A 20,339-nucleotide genomic window follows, 5' to 3' on the forward strand; every position below is an offset into this window, starting at 1 on the left:
CATATCAGATCTTCTTAACTATTTAGAAAGGCTTTATAAATTTCTTTGTATAGATCTTCACATTTATTTTTAGATATATTTCTAACTATTCTTTTATTTTCTTTACTATTGTCAATTGGTTTCATTTCTATTATTATTTCTGTCTAAATGGTTTAAGGTTTATGGGAAAACTACTAGATAGCAATCTTCAATATACTGTACTAATTTCCTGTGGCTTCTGTAACAAATCACCACAAACTGTAGTAGCATAAAACAACACAAATTTATTATCTTACAGTGGTGGGGTCAGAAACCCTAACATCAACGTGTGAGCAGTGCTGCCTTCCTTCTGGAGGCCCTGGCTGAGAATCTGTCCCTTGCTATTCCCAGCTTGTAGGGGCCACCCTCACTCCTTGGCAGTGGTCCCAGGCTTGTATCACTCCAACCTGTTTCCATTGTCAGATGTCCTACCACTGAATCTAGCCCTCTGGCCTCCATTTCCTCAGGACCTCTGTGGCCACACTGGGACCACCTGGATAACCCAGGGACATCCTCCCATCTCAAAAACTTCAATTCAGTCACATCCGCAAAGTCTCTGTGCCGTGCAAGGTAACATGGATTAAGTAACTTTCCAGGGATTAGAACATGGACGACTTTGGGGAGGGGGTGTTATTCTGTCTACCATATATATTTTTCTTTTATCGTGCCACTTTACTGAGCTATTTTATTAGTTATAACAGTTTGTGAGTTGATTGTCTTGGGTTTTCTACACAGACATGGTCTTCCTCAAATAACAGTAATATAGCCTTTTTGCCTTCAAATTCAAACCTCCCCTATCTTCTCTTGCCTAATTATTTTGTTCAACAATATTACTTTTGATTGAAAATTTTTAAATGCTGAAATATTCCAAACATGCAGAAAAATATAGGTATTAATATAATAGATACCCCCTCACAAAACATCAAGATTTGACACTAACGTTTTAACGTATTTGACTTAGGACACTGTTAAAACGTGCACATTCTAGAATGCAGCTACAGCCTGCTCTGGCCTTTCCTCCTCTCCAGAGAACAGTACTCATCATTCCCCTTTTCTAACTTCTATACTTAATTAGTTTTCCATCATTTTCCTTTTCTAATGTATGCATTAAATGCTAAATTTTCCTTCAATTTCTTCTGTAGCCATCCAATAAATTATAATTTGTGTCTTATGATTTTTTTCTCCTAGCTATTAGTTATTACAAGTGTGCTTTCATCAGACCATTGTCACGGAACATGGTCTGTGTGATGACAATTCCTCGATGCCACTGAGATTTGCAGCCTGGCACGGTCAATTCCTGTAGACGCTCCACATTTGCTTGGTAAGAGTGTGTTTTCTCTAACTTCTCACTGCAAGGTTTATACATGCCCATTAGATCAAGCCTGTCCATTTTGTTGCAAAAATTTTTAATATGCTTATCTGCTAGTTTCAATGAGATGTGTATTCATTCTGTCAAGTTGTGTTTATACATTGGAAATTATATAGCTGAGTGCATTCGACTTCAGGTTTATTACACTGTTTGGTCTTTATATCACTATGTGATGCTTCTGTCTAAAGGACCATTTTGTCTGATATTATAGCTACCTCAGGGTACTTTTGGTTAACATAACCCTACTCTTATCTTTTTAACATCTTTATCATTTTTATGAATCTGTATGAGACACAAATCTGGTAAGTGGCAATAATTTTACATGTCAATTATTGGGTATTAATCTATGAGGTTTTTAACTGTGTGAGTTTTAGTTTTAATGTTTTCACATTGCCTTTTTGTTCTCCTTTCCTATTTTCTACTGGATTTTTTTATTTTCCATTTTCCCTCTTTGCTTATTTGAAAGTTATACTGAGCTGGCTAGCTGCACTACCTCTTTATGGGCACACCTAATTTGACAGTCTCCCAAATACGAGAACCTTTAAATGCTACGAGCTGCAATCACCCACACACATGCATACCGCCCCCCACACACAAACACACAGATCTGACCTGCTTCCTTCGTAATGCTTAGTTACACTCCGTTTTTAAGTCTCTAGTGGCCACTATTCTTATTGAATTTTTCCTAGTAGAGTTTATTCAGATCTGCCCACAACTTGTTTGCCAACTTTTTTCCTCACCAACACTTCTTACATCTCACTCCTTTTCCCAGGTTCAATCGAGCTCTTCCTAAATCACACTCACTCTTTGGGTAAAGGACTGAGGTTGTAAATACTTTTAGTTTTGTTCTAAAACTATCTGAAACTTTCACACTTGAATAATATTTAGCTGGGTATAGAATTCTTAGACACTACTGTCTTCTGGCTTTTGTGGTGACTGTCGAAAGTCCTGCAGTCTCGCTCCTTTGCAGGTAATGCGAATTTCCCCTTCTTAGGCTATTTTTAACATTTTTCCCTTCGTATCTGCCATTTCGAAGTATCCATCACTAAATGCAAATTGACTTTTAACCTATCTCCCTCAGGTCTCAGGGCCCTTCCTCCAATCTGAAGATTCCTACCTTCCATCAATTTCACAAAATTCTTTATCAGTATTTTATGAAATACCATCTCTCTCCCTTCCCTTTATTTCTCCTTTGAGATTTCCTTCTAGATACACGCTGGTCTTCCTTGTATGATGGTTCCTCTGTGCTCTTTACTGATTTCTTATATTCCCTGCCCTTTTCTATCTCGGCTATGTGCCATCTGCTCTGAGGCCTATTCGCCAAGTTTTGTGGACTGCATTTTTCATTCCTAGAAGTCTGTATGGTTCCCTCTCAAAGCCACCATCGCCCTTTCTTCCGTGCGGTTCCAGCTCCTCTTTTATCTTTAATCCTCTGGCTTCACTGTTTACGGGCTCAACCCTCCTCCTGCACCTCCCTGAGCGCAGCTGCCATTTGCACCCGAGGCTGTTTCTTCTGTGGAGTCGCTCGAGGCCTGGGTTCGTTTGAAAGGCAGCGCCAAGTTTTGCTGTTGTGGGATTTCCCACAACAGTCTGGCGATGTAAGCCTGGTTTCCAGAGGAGCAGGTCCAGGCTTTATTTCTCATGGAAAAGGCTTCTGGGTTTCCCACCTGGAGCCAGGGTTGAGGCAAGCTCTCCTCTCGCTCCCTGGGTGGACGAGTCGAAACAGGTCCATCCGTCCATCCCTCTTTCCAGGACACAGCTCATGGGGCGCCCAGCTTTGCGGGGAGGCTTGTCTACAATGTCTTAGATCCGTGGGCCCCGTGGGTTCCCATATTGCTGGGGGTCGAAACCTGAGGCTGTTGGCGCAACTGGGCCCAGCAGAAAGAACAGTTTCTGTAACAGGGAGGATATTTCAGAGGCCTTACATGAGGTTACAAGAAATGTAAATTTTTTTATTTTCTGAAAACCAAACTTGATTTTTATCCTAACCTCTTATTTCTCTCGACTGGAGGAAACTCAATACATCCAATTCCAAGTGGAACCGGTAACTTTACTGTGTTTGTTTTGTCCAGGCTCAGTCTAGCGCTCCTCTGCGGTGCGGCGTCTGTGTCCTGCAGGCTGTTCTGACGGCGAGTCCTGGAGGATCTGCCGTTTCTGCAGCCGCCCTGTTGCCACGGGGGCCACAGCCTCCTGGTGCTGTCTCTCCTCTGTAGCCCACTGACACGTCCACTCTGTGCCAGGCCAGGTGGTGACACCACTGTCCACTGTGGGCGAGCCCACGTGGCAAATGCACGACACCTTCAGAACCGGAGGCCCTGGGAAGAGGGCCGTTCTCCAAGGCTGCCAGTTCTAATTCTTTTCACTTCCAGTCCTGGCTCCCAGGCCTTTCTCCACCTTTCCTGCAAGTTCAGATAAGCATTTACATCTTTTACTGATATTTTATTGAAGACCTCTGTGTGATTTATGTGGGAGGGCAGCCAAATTAGTTTGGTCCACTATTTTCACCACTGTCGATTCTCTAGGGGTTAAATACAAAAGCTAGAAAGGAAGTTCTACGGAGATTAAGCACAATATACCCTTCTCCCTTGTGCTTAATTTATAGCCAGCCATTTAACCTCCCCTGGCTTCATTTCCCACGTGTGCAAAACAAGGGGTTTGTCCCAGGCATTTTCTAGGCTCTCCTCTAGCTCCCAGGCACGGTCCCGCAGAGCTGCCCCAAGCATCCCCAGACCAGTGCAACGGGCCGGGAGAAGCCAGCGCGTCTGACTGGGGGCTCGGCTCACTCCCGGCGCTGCAGAGAACAGAAGTCTTCCCTTTTAGCTGATCCAAAAGAGTTCTCCTTCCTCACAGCGGTGCAACTTCAGTGACTGATGCTGAGGGGTTCATCTCCCCTATGCCCAGGCCAGCTCTCTGTGTGCTCCCAAACTCTGGACAGTAGAGTTGACTACAAGCACTGAAACCCCCCCAAAAGCAAAGGCAGCAGGAGAGCCCGTCACCAGGGAACACCACCCTGCTCAACAGTCGCAGTCGGATCAGCGGCCAGCGATTCTTACGTCCCAGCTGACCCTAAACACTCACCAACTTGGTCCAACGACTGAGGTGTCTGAGGATCTGTGTCCTTCCCAGGCCACGCCGACGGGTCTGGGCAGGAGACACAGAAAGCCCTACGTACCGGGGGCACAGGGCTTGGTGAGTGGGAGATAAAACAGACAGACAGTTCTGGAAGGGCAGGTGGGAAGGAGATCGAGAGCGGCAGGAGGGACACAGAGCTGCTGTTCCTGAAGAAAAATACTGCATGTCAATAAATCAGTCGTGGGCAGCAAACAGTGAGCCGCTGCGCTCTGGCTTTCCTGCCGGCCCTCTGGTGCCTGCACAGACCCCGCTGCAGATGACGGGGCAGCCCCAGAAAGGATGGGGGTCGGAGAGAGTGAGGGGATGGAGCAAACGAGAAGCAAAGGCCCCTGAGAGATGGAGGCAAGTTCGTGACAGGGTCTGCACCTGTGGAGAGACACAGGGTGTCGCGGGGCAAACTGTGTCCCCCAAGCCGATGTGTTGCAGCCCTAACCCTGGAACCTGTGATGTGACCTCATTTGGAAATAGGGTCATCGCCGATACAATCGAGTCAAGGTGAGGCATACTTGATTAGAGTGAGCCCTGATCCGACGACTGGAGTCCTTATGAGAACAGGGAAACTGAGGCACAGACCCACAGAGGGCAGGTGGCCGTGTGTAGAAGGAGGCGGAATCTGGAGGGATGAAGTGCAGACGTCGGGGATAGGCTGCCCTCAGAGCCTTCAGAAGGAGCTGCCCCTGCCCATGCCTTGACGCTCCAGAATAAGAGAACACGTTCCTGGCATTTTAAGGTACCCACATGGCAGACTTTGCCATGGCAGCCCTAGGGAAAACTGCTGCAGGGTTTGAGGGTTAGAGGGATTGAAGAAGAAAGGAAGAAGGTTGTAGAAGGAAGCAGATAGCCTGACAAATTAAGACTTACACACAGGGTGATACCCACACCTGCGTGAGGGGATAGGACATGGCGTGTGCATACACATGCACCAACCCCCGGAACGGACACAGAGACAGACAGATGTGCACAGCCCACTGCAGTACGGACTCAGAGCCAGTGAGCTAAGGGAGAATTACTGCTTTCTGTCACCTGCAGTAGGAACAGCAATGGCCACCGAGACGAGAGGGCATTGGCGGGCCGCTGTAGGGATCCCACCCCGCTGAAGCACAGGCTGTCAGACGCTACCCCTGGGAGAAAGAGGGGCTGACAGAGGACTCTAGGGAAGAAGGAGGAACAGAAGAGAAGATGCAGAGACAGAAACCAGCGCACTGATGGCAGGAAGCCACTATGGGTCCCTGCGTGCCTCAAGGCAGTCTCAGATGCCCAGCCCAAACTCTGCCCTGAACAACCAACTGTGCATCCTTTGAGGTCTCCTGTTTGTGGGTTGGAGTTTTCCCCCAACACCGTTCAGTGTGTCTAGACCCAGACAGTCCGCTGGGCGCCGCAGATCCATAGGCCGCGGCAGCAGGATAGAGCATCCCCGTGTGGACCGCGGGTGCTCCGTGCCTGGCCTTCACCCTCAAGAGTGGTGCAAGGCTCAGAACCCGGAAACCCTATGTCGGTTCTGCTCAAAGGATGCTGGGAAACGTTTTGGGGAAAGGTCTGATGTGGGCATCCCAGGGGCAGACACCTGGCTGGGGCTACACGCTGCTGACCTGGGCCTTGAGAGTGACCCAGTGGGGAGGCCTCCCTTCCATCTGGTCCTCGTGCTGGGCCAGCTGAGCACGCTGGACTAGAAGGCCACACCCTCCCTTCATTACCCAAGGACTTCTGCTCTTTGCCCAGATACAAAATGTACCCCTGGCAATCCCCAGACAAGGGTGGGCGTGGGTGTGGATGTGGACACTGACCCAGCCCACGATGCCCTGGGAAATGAGCTCGGAGCCCTGGGGCCTGTAGATCCCACCACGCTCCTGGTGTTCTCATTGCTTCTAAAAATGAGCTGAGGGTCCTGAGAGGCTGCCCTGGACCTGCTGGCACCACAGGCTTTGGGCTGAGGAGAGACTCCAAGTCAGCCTCTCTGCTTGAAGGTGCTGGCTTCACAGACTGGGGCTCTCCGTTGTGTCTACCCACGCACCAGAGGGGATGTTTCGCTGCACCTCTGGGAGCAGGGCACCACCACAAAGTTCTGACAGCTCCATCTCAGAGACCACCTCGAAAAGGCCTGGCCAAGGCCAGCCTGGACAACGCCCCTCGGGCTGAGATGCCCCAAGGTGAACTTGGAGCCCATCCTGCATCCTCTGTGACCACCTGGTCTTTTGCCTCCCCACGCCCTTCAGAAGGTCAGCACCTTCAGAGCTGCCCTGGAGGGTCCCCAGCACACAGAGCATGTGGGGCACTGACCCCCATTCCTGCCTTCAGCTATACAACAGACGAAGCTGCCAGTCTAAAACCCGAGGGGTGGGTGTCACAGGCTCACTGCTCCTGCACGTGATGAGCAGGTGCTCTAAGTGGGATGCCCTCGGGTGGCCTCTGTCCCGCCTGGCCTTCCTCTGCCATGTCTCCTGCTGCCTGGAGCAGTCTGAGCCATGGGGCCTTTGCCAGAGGTGCCCCTGTGTTCTCACACTGCTGGGGCTCGACCTCCCAGACCACTCCACCTGCCACGGCCACCACTGCTCACCTCCGTCCTGGCTCCACCTCGCTCCAGAACCTTTGCAATTTGAGGTTGTCATGCTGTTCACTCACTTGCCTCTGCTGACTTCGGGGGGACACTTGGTCAGCCCAAGAGAGGCAAAGATTGTACCGCTCCATACTGAGATGTTTCCCGGGACTCCAAGGGCCCGGCATGCAGTGGGTGGGCTTCAATAAACACTTGCTGAATAAACGAAGGCTTAGTTCAAGGGCCACCCCCAATTCCTCATGCATTTCTGCAGCAGTGTGATCTTCACATCATTTTTCTTAATTTCGCTACGTGTCTAGACTCTGCCTGTTCTCCCTCTGCGGAGAGATTACTAAGGAGTAACGGAACAGTGCACTGTAGGGTGTGCCTGAGTGGTGGCCCTGACCGTACCATGTTCCCCTTCTCAAGTCCCCCTTGTGGGTATTGGGTAGACCTCAGCCCCACCTGCGTTTATTCTTTATGTTGACAAAATGAAAAGGACTCTGGGGACAGGTTACATCTACCTGGCAGGAGGGAGGTACTCCTCAGCGTTCTCCACCCTGGGCTGCCTGCTGGTAGCAGCATGGGGCCCACCGCAGACTCACTGCATACTGGCAGGACGCCTCTTACGCTCTGGTCTGAGCACTTGGAACACATCCTGCTCTAGGGAGCCTCTTCCCTTCAACGGCGACACCAAGCACAGGGACAACAATGCCTCCTGGAGCCCAGTGTGGGTGAGCATCTGCCACACACTGCCACCCCCTTGCATAATCAGAACTGGTGTTCAGCCTTCCCCTCTTGTAGGTTAAGAGGCTGGACCTTGAAAAAGTCTCCATGCCTGGCCAGGAGAGACTCAGCAGGAGATTCGCGCTGCGCACCCTGATGCCGAGCTCAAGTTCTCCTTCACAGAATTCAGTCCTTTGTTTGCAACTAAGATCCTATTTTCATTTTCTATCTGACTAGGCTTGAAGACCCTGACTCTATGTTAAACCTAAGAAACCAGCACACACACATGCACTCACACACACTCACACCAAGAGTTCCAGAATAAACCAGAAACACACGCAGCATATTTGCTAATCAACCCCTAAGACCTATGTGAGTTGGGAAACCGACGCTTTGTAAACAGAGAGCAACAGGCATGGTCTCCATGTCAGCACCGTGAACTCTGCTGACGGCTCCGTTTTCTCTTTCCAAGGAAATGCTGGTTCAGCACCGCAGCCAGGCATGGCACAAACAGCAGGGGACAGCCTAGTAAAGCAGGCCCTGGTTTCGCCACCCTGCTATTTAGAGCCCACGTGAGAGCGCCTACAACTGCCACATTTCCCCCGTGGGCAGAGGGAGGAATTTCACTCTGGCGGCAGCCTGGACGACGGGCAGCTCTTCTCCTAAGATGAGACACACACGGCTCACCAGGTCTGCTCCGGCCGAGCCAGAACACAGGAGGCCAGCAGCCAGGCAAGCCCATCCCACCCCACCCTGGCTTTCAGAAATTATCCACTTCCCACAAGCATCCCAAAGTACTGCTTTTACAAAGCACAAGCTGTATTACACATGCATTTAAAACACAGGCTTCGGACAAAAGCAATGGTTTCTAGGTCAGATGTAGGCTTTCATAAGTAATACGACAGCAGCAATTATTAAATATATGTACGTGTGTGTGTAAGTATGTATGCATACTGCGTGTCTAATGTAACAAGGAACACAAACATCCATGCGCACGGTAACTTGCTGCTATAACCAAGTCGAAAAGTTGCCTTTACTCCTAACTGACAGTGCTTTGGTGTGTGAAAATCGGAGGAAAACTTTTCATCTGAAAATCACGACATCCATAGTGTTCATTTTCTCTTCCACACGTGGGCTTTTTGCTCTTGGATCTCTCTGTCTCTGTCTCTCTCTCAATACCAACTACCAAATATAAGCCACGTGCTAAATTCTGGCACAGTGCATCTAACCAAAGACACCTTGCAGCTGATTCTCAGAACCTGTTTCGCCGAGGCCAAAGTGAAGCTGCCACACCACTGAAGGACTGGCCCTCGGCAGGGTCCCCTGCCAGTGCGTCTGCAGACGCGTGTGCATCATCAATGGCGGCTGGACTGAAGAAATAGCCGATATAGTACAGTCAGCTAGTATTACTTTGTATATCGAATTTAAGCCAAATGTGACCAGGCAGAGACACTTTCAGGAGCTCTTTGAGCACAAAAGTGCAGGAATGATGAATGGCACTGCCAGGCCAACTCCTTCGCTCACTGATGGGAGTAGAGAGGAAGGGTGGAGTAAGGCCCCTTTGTGCATGAGCCATAACTCAAGGAGAGCACAGTCACACTACAGAACCAGAGAATTAGGTGGCAAGGGAAAGATGGGGCCTAAGGCCACCCTGAGACTCCTTGGGGGCGGGGGTGGGGGGTTTACTATGGATCCCATCCCCCTAGGGTGCTGATGGATCCACCAAGTCATGACTGTGTTGTTAACAGATGGCAACAGCATCAGCTACTGCTTCTGGGTGCCTGCAGTGAGCTAAGCAAGCCCTTTCATCCCTCCTACAGCTGGGGGTGCTCCCATCTGGAGACTGGGCAGAGCAGTACCACACCCAAGGCCCAGGCCCCGGGGGCAGGCGGAGCCACCACCCAGCCAGCCCTGTCTGCTTGCAAGCCGAGTGCGGAACCGCTGCGCTACGCCACACCATATGCCCCCGCGTTCTGTGGCTCTTTGCTTCCTTTCTGCACTTCCCTTTTGTAGTTGTGCACATGTGCCTGCGCGCACGCGCATGCACACACACACACACACACACACACACACACACACACAGCCACTTGACCGGTTACCTAGAGTTTTTATGCCTTGGAGAGACCCAAGGCAAACTTCCAAACTCTGATTACAACTTCTTTTGGCATTGGAAACATACGGAACACACATGGTTTGTAACCCAATCACTTGTGGGTTAACAAAAACAAAAAAGTCAGGAGGCAATCAAATCCCAGATAAACAAAACACATGTTAGAAAGCATCCTATACTAAGCTTGAGAAGTTGCTCGAATACCAAAAGTGGAAGTAAAAGAATCCCACCTTAACGCACTGACTTTGACTTATAAATGTTGGGAACTTGTGGCTGGCTGGAAATAAAAATTTCTGTTAAATTTTAGTAGATGGTCATTTCTTTACGTCCATAAGCAAATGCATTTTCCTAAGTGCATCGTGAATCCTGCAGCTGTTTCTGGGTGCTTTCTATGAGGCTCCATGTGAAGAACATCTCCCACCCTGTCCCCCAGCTGCCTGTGGTCCCTGCTGCAGGAGCCTCTGCAGAGCCCCCGCCAGCCCCCACCCCGGCCTGGGGGGAGAGGTTTGCAGCACATCTGAAACACAGGGTTACAACACATTTTTCCAAGGAAGTATTAGTCTACGGAATGACTGCGGGTCGGGTGCTGCACCATTGCTGTGGTCTGTCTGCTTCTCCCCATCTGGCTCCCCCCTCTCCCAGAATCCTCCTCCACAGCTGCCCAGCCAGCCTCTCACAGGGGGAGTCACACGGCACCACCTCCCCAGCCAGACGCCCCCAACGACTTACAATAAAATACGCATTTTTCCTGGGACCCATAGAGCTGTGCATGATGTAGCCCAGGGCCGCCCGCCTGAGCTTCCTGTGGAGCTGGAACCTTCTAGACCTATACTGTCTATTCGGGGAGCCTCTCCCCACACTGAAATGAAGCTAGTACCACTGAGGAGCTGAGTCCTTCATTGTGTTTATTCTAAATTGACTTAAATTTCCAGAGTCAGGTGTGGCTGCTGTACTGAGACGCTGACTCAGACTCTGACTCTGCTGCCCCCACGGCCAGGCCGCCCCGCTACAGCGCCTCTAGGGGCGGGTCCCAGGGTCTGCACATGCTTCCCTCCCATCCCTGCACCCCGCCTCACTCTTCAGATAGCGGCAGGGCCATCTGCCCCGCTTCAACACGCCCCCTTCTCTGCTAGCCGGCCGCTGAAACCCGCTCTCTTCCTTTGCGCTACTCACCACACCTCAAAATGTTGCAATGCCGTGACAGTTCCTTCAGGATGCTGACTCTCCCAACCCCACAACCGGAGAGGCAGGGAGCACACTCTCCACCCACCACCGTGTCCCAGGATTGCATGCAGAGCTGGCGACGGGGTGATCAGTAAGTGTCTGTGGACCATCTGCACTGGGGGTTAAGGCAGGCTTTGGAGAAAGGAGAATCTAACTGTCAAAAACTATCTTTCTGGCTGGGTGCAGTGGCTCACGCCTGTATTCCTAGCACTCTGGGAGGCCAAGGCAGGAGGATCACTTGAGGTCAGGAGTTTGAGACCAGCCTGAGCAAGAGCAAGAGTGAGTCCCCATCTCTACAAAAAACAGAAAAATGAGCCAGGTGTTGTGGCACCCGCCTGTAGTCCCAGCTACTCAGGAGGCTGAGGCAGGAAGATCGCTTGAGCCCAGGAATTTGAGGTTGTTGTGAGCTAGGCTGACACCACTGCACTCCAGCCAGGGTGACAGAGCAAGACTGTCTCAAAACAAAACACAAACAAACAAACAAACAAACCTGTCTTTCCTCCCAAGGAAAAGGAGTTCCAAGGCTCAGAGCACTGAAAAAGCTCACAGAGCGCAGGCCTTTTTGCCTTCGGGTGGGATGAACACCAGCTGAGTCTCACCTGGAGGACAGCGGACTCCCACGGGGCCAGGCAGGGCATCCCTCTCCTGGTAAAATACCCCCCTCACACACAGCTGGAGTCTGCCAGGAGGACCAGGGTCACTGCACAAGGGCTGTAGGACAGTCACATGCGTTTACTATATTTAACATCCTGTGAAAGGCAAAGTCCTCTCAAAGAATGCTCCAAACACCAGGCAGCAACACCTAGGGGCTCCTCAGCGTGCTGGGATGGGGTGGTGGCGGCAGGCTTGGTTGGAAACTATTGTGGCTCTCAGAGCTGTTCTAAAGATGGAACAGAAATCCAGTGTCCGTCTGACAGCTGATTGTTATGGACTGAGTGTGTTCCCCCCAAATCCATATACTGAAGCCCTAACCCCCAGTGTGATGCTATTTGCAGGTGGGGCCTTTGGAAGGTGATTAGGACTAGAAGAGGTCATGAGGGTGAGGCCTCATGATGGGATTAATGTCCTCATAAAAGAAGAAACCAGAATTCTCTCTCCTCATCACGTGGGGACACAGTGGGAAGGTGGCTGCCCGCAAGCCGGGAAGGGAGCCCTCACCAGGACCCAACCCTGCTGGCACCTGGATCTCAGACTTCCAGCCTCCAGAAGTGAAAAAAGAAATGTTTGTTGTTTCAGCCACCTCCTCTGTGGTATTTTGTTTTGGCAGCCGAGCTGAGATAATCTATGAATATAAGGTGGCAGTGCATGAATTAGAAAAGGCATCACTGCCTCAAATAATGGGTCTGTAGCTGAGGGAAATTTGTTCTATGCACGCTACAAATCTAGGATGCCCACCAAGTGTGCCAAGTGAGCATGGCGCTGACAGCAAACCTCAGGGAAAGGCTGAAGTGACAAGGCAGAGAGAACCGCCCCCAGGGGTGGCAATGAGGACGAGGGCCACCTGCCCACCGAGACGCCTCTGGAGAGTCACATTCAGAACCATAAACCTAGAAGGCAGTCGCTTGCCAGCAGGCTGCTTAGTGACCAAGAACAGTCCAGCTCCTAAGGCTCCCCTTGGGCCCCCTGAGCACCCCACAGCCCCTTCTTCCCCTGCCATGCTGCCCTCTGACCACCCGCCCCCCCTACCTGCAGCCCAGCCAGCCGTCTGGAGTCAGGAAACATAGAAATCAAGGCGGCAGTCCCGCACGCCCACCACGAGGGGGCAGCACGGGGCTGGGCGACGCCCCAGCCCACCCACCCCCGCCCCATTAACTCAGGCAGGCCCAACCCTGCGTAGAAAGGACAGCTCAACAGGAAGCCCTCCACGTGACATTCTGAAAACACTGAGAGCACCTGTGTCCCAGCTTACCTTTCAGAGTTGGAATCGGGCTGTCCTGTCCATCAAGTTGTCCCAAAGGGTCATTCAGATCTGGAATCTCTACTTCACCTGGGGAAAAAAAAACAGGACACACATTAAACAGGTTTGCACTTCAGGAGCCTTTAATTTGCTTTTTATGCAAAGAATGATATTCTGGCAAAACTGTCCACTGTTTAAAAAAAGAAATTGTAGAAGATGTAAACAGATGGAAAAACCTACCTTGCTCATGGATTGGTAGAATCAATATCGTTAAAATGTCCATACTACCTAAAGTGATCTACAGAATTAATGCAATCCCTATCAAAATCCCATTATGATTCTTTACAGATCTGGAAAAAATAATTCTACGCTTTGTATGGAACCAGAAAAGACCTCATATAGCCAAAGCAATCTTAAGTAAAAAGAACAAACTGGGAGGTATCAGTCTACCAGACTTTAAGCTGTGCTACCAGGCTATAGTAACTAAAACAGCTTGGTACTGGCACAAGAACAGAGACATTGACCTCTGGAACAGGATTGAGAATCCAGAGATGAAACCATCCGCATATGGTAATCTAATCTTTGACAAAGCTGACAAAAACATACACTGGGGAAAAGAATCTCTTTTCAATAAATGGTGCTGGGAAAACTGGATAGCTACATGCAGAAGACTGAAACTGGACCCCCACCTCTCATCTCTCACAAAAATCAATTCAAGATGGATAACAGACATAAACCTAAGGCCCCTTCCTCCCCTGCCAAGAATTCTAAATGAAGATGTTGGGAAGACCCTTTCAGACATCGGCCTAGGCAAGGAATTCTTGAAGAAGAACCCCAAAGCAATTGCCGCAGCAACAAAAATAAGTAAGTGGGATCTAATCAAATTAAAAAGCTTCTGCACTGCCAGGGCAACTATCATTAGAGTGAATAGACAGCCCACAGAATGGGAAAAAATATTTGCTCTCTACACATCTGATAAAGGGCTGATAACCAGAATCTATCTAGAACTCAAAAAAAATCAACAAGAAAAAATCAAACAACCCCATCAACAAATGGGCAAAGGAAATGAACAGAAACTTTTCAAAAGAAGACAGAATAATGGCCAGCAAACATATAAAAAATGCTCAACATCTCTAATCATTAGAGAAATGCAAATCAAAACCACAATGAGATATCACCTAACCCCAGTGAGGCTGGCCTCTATCAAAAGATCCCAAAACATCAAATGCTGGCAAGGATGCGGAGAGACAGGAGCACTCTTACACTGCTGGTGGGACTGCAAATTAGTGCAACCTCTGTGGAAAAGAATTTGAAGATACCTCAGAGAGCTAAAAATAGAAATACCATTCAATCCAGCAATAGCACTATTAGGCATCTACCCAAAAGAGCACAAAACATTCTACGATAAAGACATCTGCACCCGAATGTTTATGGCAGCACAATTCACTATTGCAAGGATGTGGAAACAACCCAAGTGCCCGTCAATCCATGAGTGGATTAGTAAAATTTGGTATATGTTTACAATGGAATATTACTCAATCGTAAGTAACGACAGTGATCTAGAACCTCTTATACTTTCCTGGATTAAACTTAAACCCATTATCCAAAGTGAGGGACCACAAGAGCGGAAGAATGGGCTCCACTTGTACTCGCCATCAAATTGGTACTAACTGATCAACACTAGGGTGATCACATGGCAGTAATACTCTCTAGGGATTAAGGGGATGGGGGGGTAAATCCGCAACTAAAGGACACGGGGAGCACTGTAGCGGGGGGGTGGGGGGAGGGCATGCCTTTAACCCACACGTGGGTGAGGCAAAGACATAAAGTGTAATCATAATGTTTGTACCCTCACAATACCCTGGAATAAAAAAAAAAAAAAGATATTATTATGACAAAGTGCTCTTTGCCATGAGCTGCTAAGGGTCCAGTTGGAAAGACCAAGCATGATGAATAAACCCACCGCTTTGTTTAATATTCCTTATGTGGGAACTTTCAAACTACAGTACTAATGTACCTTATTTTTGTGATAGCATTTGTGATACAAACAGTAGGTCCTGAAAATATTAATTTTGCAATGAGTATGTTGGGAACACAAAAAAATTCAATAAATAAATGATCACCCAGAGAGTCAAAGGCCAAAACAAACTAAGTAAATATAAATCATTATGAAAAAAAAATACTGCCCACTGTTTATGGAAAATACAGAGGGATAAGACATTACAGCAGCTTCGAGAAGGCTTTCATAGTATCAGGTTTGATATAACAGTAAGAGCAATTCTTAAACGTATCTCAAGAACAGCAAATACAAATGCTTTGCAGCATCAATAGGTGAAGGAAACAAGTGAATGAAGCCTTGGGCTTCAACCAGGGAGGGAGGGAGAGGGAAAAGGAGAAAGCGAGAGACAGAGAAAGAAATTAAAGCACTAGCTGGCAAAATAAAACACTTCCGTAACCAGATTCAGTGTGCTGCCCTCCAGATTGAGGGCCCCTGGTAATCAGGTAATAAATTCAGAATTGGAAACTTTCTTAAGCAACTCACCCCTCTCCCTGCCCCTGGACCCACTGGCAGCAGCCAGGTCCCTGTCTCACAAATGGAAAGGACACGAGCGGACACTGTGGCTTTTCTCTTCTGGTCCTAACATGCCCTCGCATGCCGTGCTCCTTCGTGCCGTCTTTCATGAGGGGACCGTGACAGACCGCTCAGGAGTCGCGTCCATTCTCTGAATCTCCCCACAAGCCACACACACCGCTGGGGGGCAGTGGGAGCTGCACCCGGGGGAGGGCCAGTGGTCCCTTCCTAAAACCTTGACAGAAGCACCAACTGACAGGACACAGGCCAGCGTAAGCTACGCAGACAGCCAATGGATTTTTGCTAAAGGCCTCAGTTTGGACTGGACACTTCGAATCGGCATGTTACGCCACCGTCACTCGGCACCGTCTGAATGGAGAGAGGCCGCGTGACATCGAACACGCTTGCACTATGTACGCACATTGAAAACGGACATAAAAGTCATTAACTGCTCAGAAATTGACAAATGGCGTGAAGCAGTCAAATAACTATACACCCTGAAGAAAGATCAGCTCCACTAGCCCACTTCCACCGCGCGCCGAAAAGATTCTGAGCTCCTCCCGCTCCGCTTCCGATCCAGAAGCAGAGGCGTTTCCACACGTGGGAGTTCCACTTCCTCTGAAGTCAGATACGGCTAACAGGTTCAGGAAGTCCAACTGCCGAGATCCTTAGAATCAACACTTTTAAGTGTCAACAGAAGTAGGCTCTGTTATTGCTTGCTAACTGAGAAATACGGACACCATTTATATTTTGAAATTTAAAAATGTCATCTTCTACACTATATAAAATTAGGCTCAGAACAATTGTGCTCACTCGAGATGCTGCAGCCTCCTAAAACCGGTAGGCAGACTGTGACAGGAAGTATGTGGACTCGGGGGAGGGGGACAAGTGAGCACAGGGCCCCCATGTTTTCAGCAGTTCCCAGGAGGGTTTCTCCTGGCCATAAAAAGGACTAAGAACAACCCCCTCAACACACACACCAAATAAAACGAACAAACAACAACAAAAACTGCCACACACACCCCCCAAAATGTTACTATTAGTTATCTGGAATTATAGGAAATTAAAATTTCTTCTTTTATTTCATTTTAAAATGTTTCTCCAGTGAATAAGCATCGATTTTTTTTAATGGTGTGTGAGATATAATTCACACACCATAAAATTCACCATTTTAAAGTGTAAAATTTAGTGGTTTTTAGTATATAGTCAAGGTTGTGCAACCATCACCACCGTGAAATTCCAGAGCGTTTCATCACCCTCCAAAATAAACCTTGTTCCCATTAACAGTCACCGCCCCCGCCCTGCCCCACCCCCGGCCCCATCCTGCCTCCTCCAGTCAACCATGGACCTGCTTTCTGTCTCTATGGATTTACCTACTCTGGACATTTTGTGTAAATGGAATCATACAATATGTAGCCTCTCAAACAACCATCAATTTTATAATTAGATTTTTACAAATTTTTGCCCTGTCACAGGCAAATGGAAAAAGAAGGCAGGAGTCTGCTGTCCTACGTAATTAACAAACAAGGACACTGAATAGCTTGGTTAGCACTGGTCAGACTCTGTCCAGACTGGGGGAGGCTTTGGCACCACAAGTAGGACAGGATTGGGGGAACATGCGAGAGACCCCAGAGATGACTGAGGGACGAAAGGGAGAGAACTCCCCAAAGATGCCAGAGCCACTGGCATTGTTCCTCCAGAGACAGGATAGCTCAGGAGCAGACAGGTTCACGTGGCAGAGAGACCTGTACACGTCCACACTGCTGTAGCAGAAGAGCCCAGGGGACAATGGCTCAGACAGGGAGGATCGAGGAAGGATTTCATCACTGCCAGTTTGGGGCCACCATAATGGATGTTGCACCAGGAACTCTAGCGAGCATGTGCTTCTGCAGCAACGGGCAGCCACGGTTCCTGGCCGAACAAACAACTTTGTGTCACCTTGTAACGCCACGACCTGTGTCAGCAATTACTGCCAGCCCGTTCAGCTGCTGACTGATCGTGGTCCCTGCACCCAGTAACATCTCCTAGGTGCCCGTCCTGAGTCACTCTTCCCATGAAGGCCTGTTTGGCGTCCAGCTGGTGTGGGCAGCCTTGCACCCCAGACCACGTCCTTGTGAGCTGGCGGGTTATAGCTGGAGGGGCTACAGAAAGGCCGCACCGCCCTCTGCACCACAGAGATTCTGAGAGGAGACTCGCCTGTCCTGACTCCTCAGGACTTAATTATTTTTATCCTAAAAATGAGGACACTATTCTAGGCAACCAGCATGTAGTTGATTTTGGTAAAATGCTAGTAATTGTGCCCCATATGTCCATCAAGAATGTCATCCATGTGACAGGCACAGCTGCCCTAACTTTTCTCCACTGGACATGCACAATTTCCCCTGTAGAAACACAGAGTGAGGAGGCAAAGCTACCGGGAAGCCCAACGCTTTGGTAGGATCAGTAGGGGAGTGGTGGTTTATAAGCTCCTTGTTCATCTTTTTCATGCTTAAAGAGAGGAACACATTTAATGTAAAAGAAAATTTTAAGTGCTGGTTATAATGAAATGACACATTAAATGTACAGTTTTATCTGTGTCAAAAATCCACACTGCAGTCTGGAAGCAAGGGCTAAATGCGATGTGGCACCCTGGATGGGTCCTCGAACAGGAGAGGGACGTCAGGTAAAAACCAGGGCAATGTGAGTGGCGTGGACGTCAGTCAAGAATAATGTGCCAACTCTGTGACGAACGTACTGCGCCCGTGAGAAAACCGGGTGTGGGAGGTATGAGAAGTCCATGTCCTGTTGTCACAACTTTTCTCTAAATCTGAAACTGTTCTGAAGATAAAAGTTTATTGAGAAACAATTACACATCCTATCACATTGTTTAATACTTTAAAACCAAGGCTCAAGGAGCCAAAGGAAACGTTATCAACATCTCACATTCTTAACCGTGCGATCATTGGAAATGGCCCCAAAGCCAAGCATGAACACTAACCATGTGAACAGAATATAACACAGATCTGTGGCATTTAACATACATTAGTCAATGATTCCTACAGCGTGCCAGTGAATACTGAGAAACTGAGACACTTTGGAGAATGTCAGGAGTTTGAGCAGACTCCTCCATTAATTGCCATTGGCATGGCGATACCAGCTCTCAGACAGGAAATTACAGCATATTCTTAGGAGCACTATAAGATGTCTTACGTATTTGGGGATGAACCAGTTGGCATCTACCGAATGACCAAAGGGAAAGGATTCACTGTTGAAACTGGTGATGTTTGTTGGCTGTCAGGGTTTCACACTCTGGCCTGCAATATAGCTAGACATACAGATTCTGAATAATTAGAAATTGTCCAACAGTCAAACACAACTCTCCTGCAAACTTTCTCTCAACATGGACCTCTGATGTTACATCTCGACTTATGGCATCAATAAGATAAGATAAACCCGCAACACAGCAAGTGGGTCTATTTTAATTCCCAGGCACTTCCTTTAGTATCACAATAGTTTCTCTCTCATTAACAACAAAGACATTTTTAAGGAAGAATTTCTTAATGAAGTTCAACCTATACCCTTGCGTGAGTCACAGTGCTATTCTGGTTTTATGTTTCTTTTGAACATATTGTGTTATTAATATTCAGACTTTTCTTTTTTCTTTTCTGTAACAGTTTTCACTTTCACCCAGATAGTATGCATTGTACTTGTTAGGTGTGAATTTACCCATCCCCTCCACCCCACTCCCACCTGCTTGATTTCTGATGAATGTTATTTCTATATGTGCACATAAGTGTTGATCAATTAGCACCAATTTGATGGTGAGTACATGTGGTGCTTGTTTTTCCATTCTTGGGATACTTCACTTAGTAGAAGTGGTTCCAGCTCTATACAGGATAATACAAGAGGTGCTGTATCACCATTATTTTTTGTGGCTGAGTAGAACTCCATGGTATACATATACCACATTTTGTTAATCCACTCATGTATTGATGGGCACATGAGTTGTTTCCATATCTTTGCAATTGTGAATTGTGCTGCTATAAACATTCGAGTGCAGATGTCTTTTTTATAGAATGTCTTCTGTTCTTTTGGGTAGATGCCCAGTAATGGGATTGCTGGATCAAACGGTAGTTCTACTTTTAGCTCCTTGAGGTGTCTCCATATTACTTTCCACAGGGTTGCACTAGTTTGCAGTCCCACCAACAGTGTATGAGTGTTCCTATCTCTTCGCACTCACGTCAGCATTTGCTTTTTTGGGACTTTTTGATAAAAGCCATTCTCGGAAAAACAAGCACCACATGTACTCACCATCAAATTGGTATTAACTGATCAACACATAAGTGTACATATAAGAATAACATCTATTGGATGTTGGGCAGGGGGGAGGGGGGAGGAGGGAACGGGTATTTGCATACACAAAGAGTGCAATGCGCACCATCCAAGGGATGGGCACACTTGAAACTCGGACTTGGGGGGGAGTGGAGAGGCAAGGGCAACATACATAACCCACACATCTGTACCCCCATAATATGCTGAAATAAAAGAAAAAAGCCATTCTCAATGGAGTTCAGTGATACCTCATTGTGGTTTTGATTTGCATTTCCCTGATGATCATAGATGTTGAGCATTTTTTCATGTTTGTTGGCCATTAGTCTATCTTCTTTGGAAAAGTTTCTGTTCATGTCTTTTGACCACTTTGTTATGGGATCGTTTGATTTTTTCTTGCTGATTTGCTTCAGTTCTTTATGGATTCTAGTTATCTGCCCTTTATCGGAT

General features: G+C 48.1%; 1 protein-coding gene across 1 annotated transcript in view; it reads right to left on the reverse strand.

Annotated features, from left to right (window-relative positions):
* The window catches only part of ROR2 (receptor tyrosine kinase-like orphan receptor 2), a 72,837-nt gene that overhangs the window by 40,777 nt on the left and 11,721 nt on the right, over positions 1-20,339 (reverse strand). Inside the window, exon 2 of the mRNA XM_012653557.1 lies at positions 13,022-13,099. Within this exon, the coding sequence (XP_012509011.1) occupies positions 13,022-13,099 (78 nt within the window). The remainder of the gene's footprint in view (positions 1-13,021; positions 13,100-20,339) is intronic.

The sequence above is a fragment of the Propithecus coquereli genome, unplaced genomic scaffold, assembly GCF_000956105.1.
Source record: "Propithecus coquereli isolate 6110/MARCELLA unplaced genomic scaffold, Pcoq_1.0 Scaffold423, whole genome shotgun sequence".
NCBI classification, from domain to species: domain Eukaryota; kingdom Metazoa; phylum Chordata; class Mammalia; order Primates; family Indriidae; genus Propithecus; species Propithecus coquereli.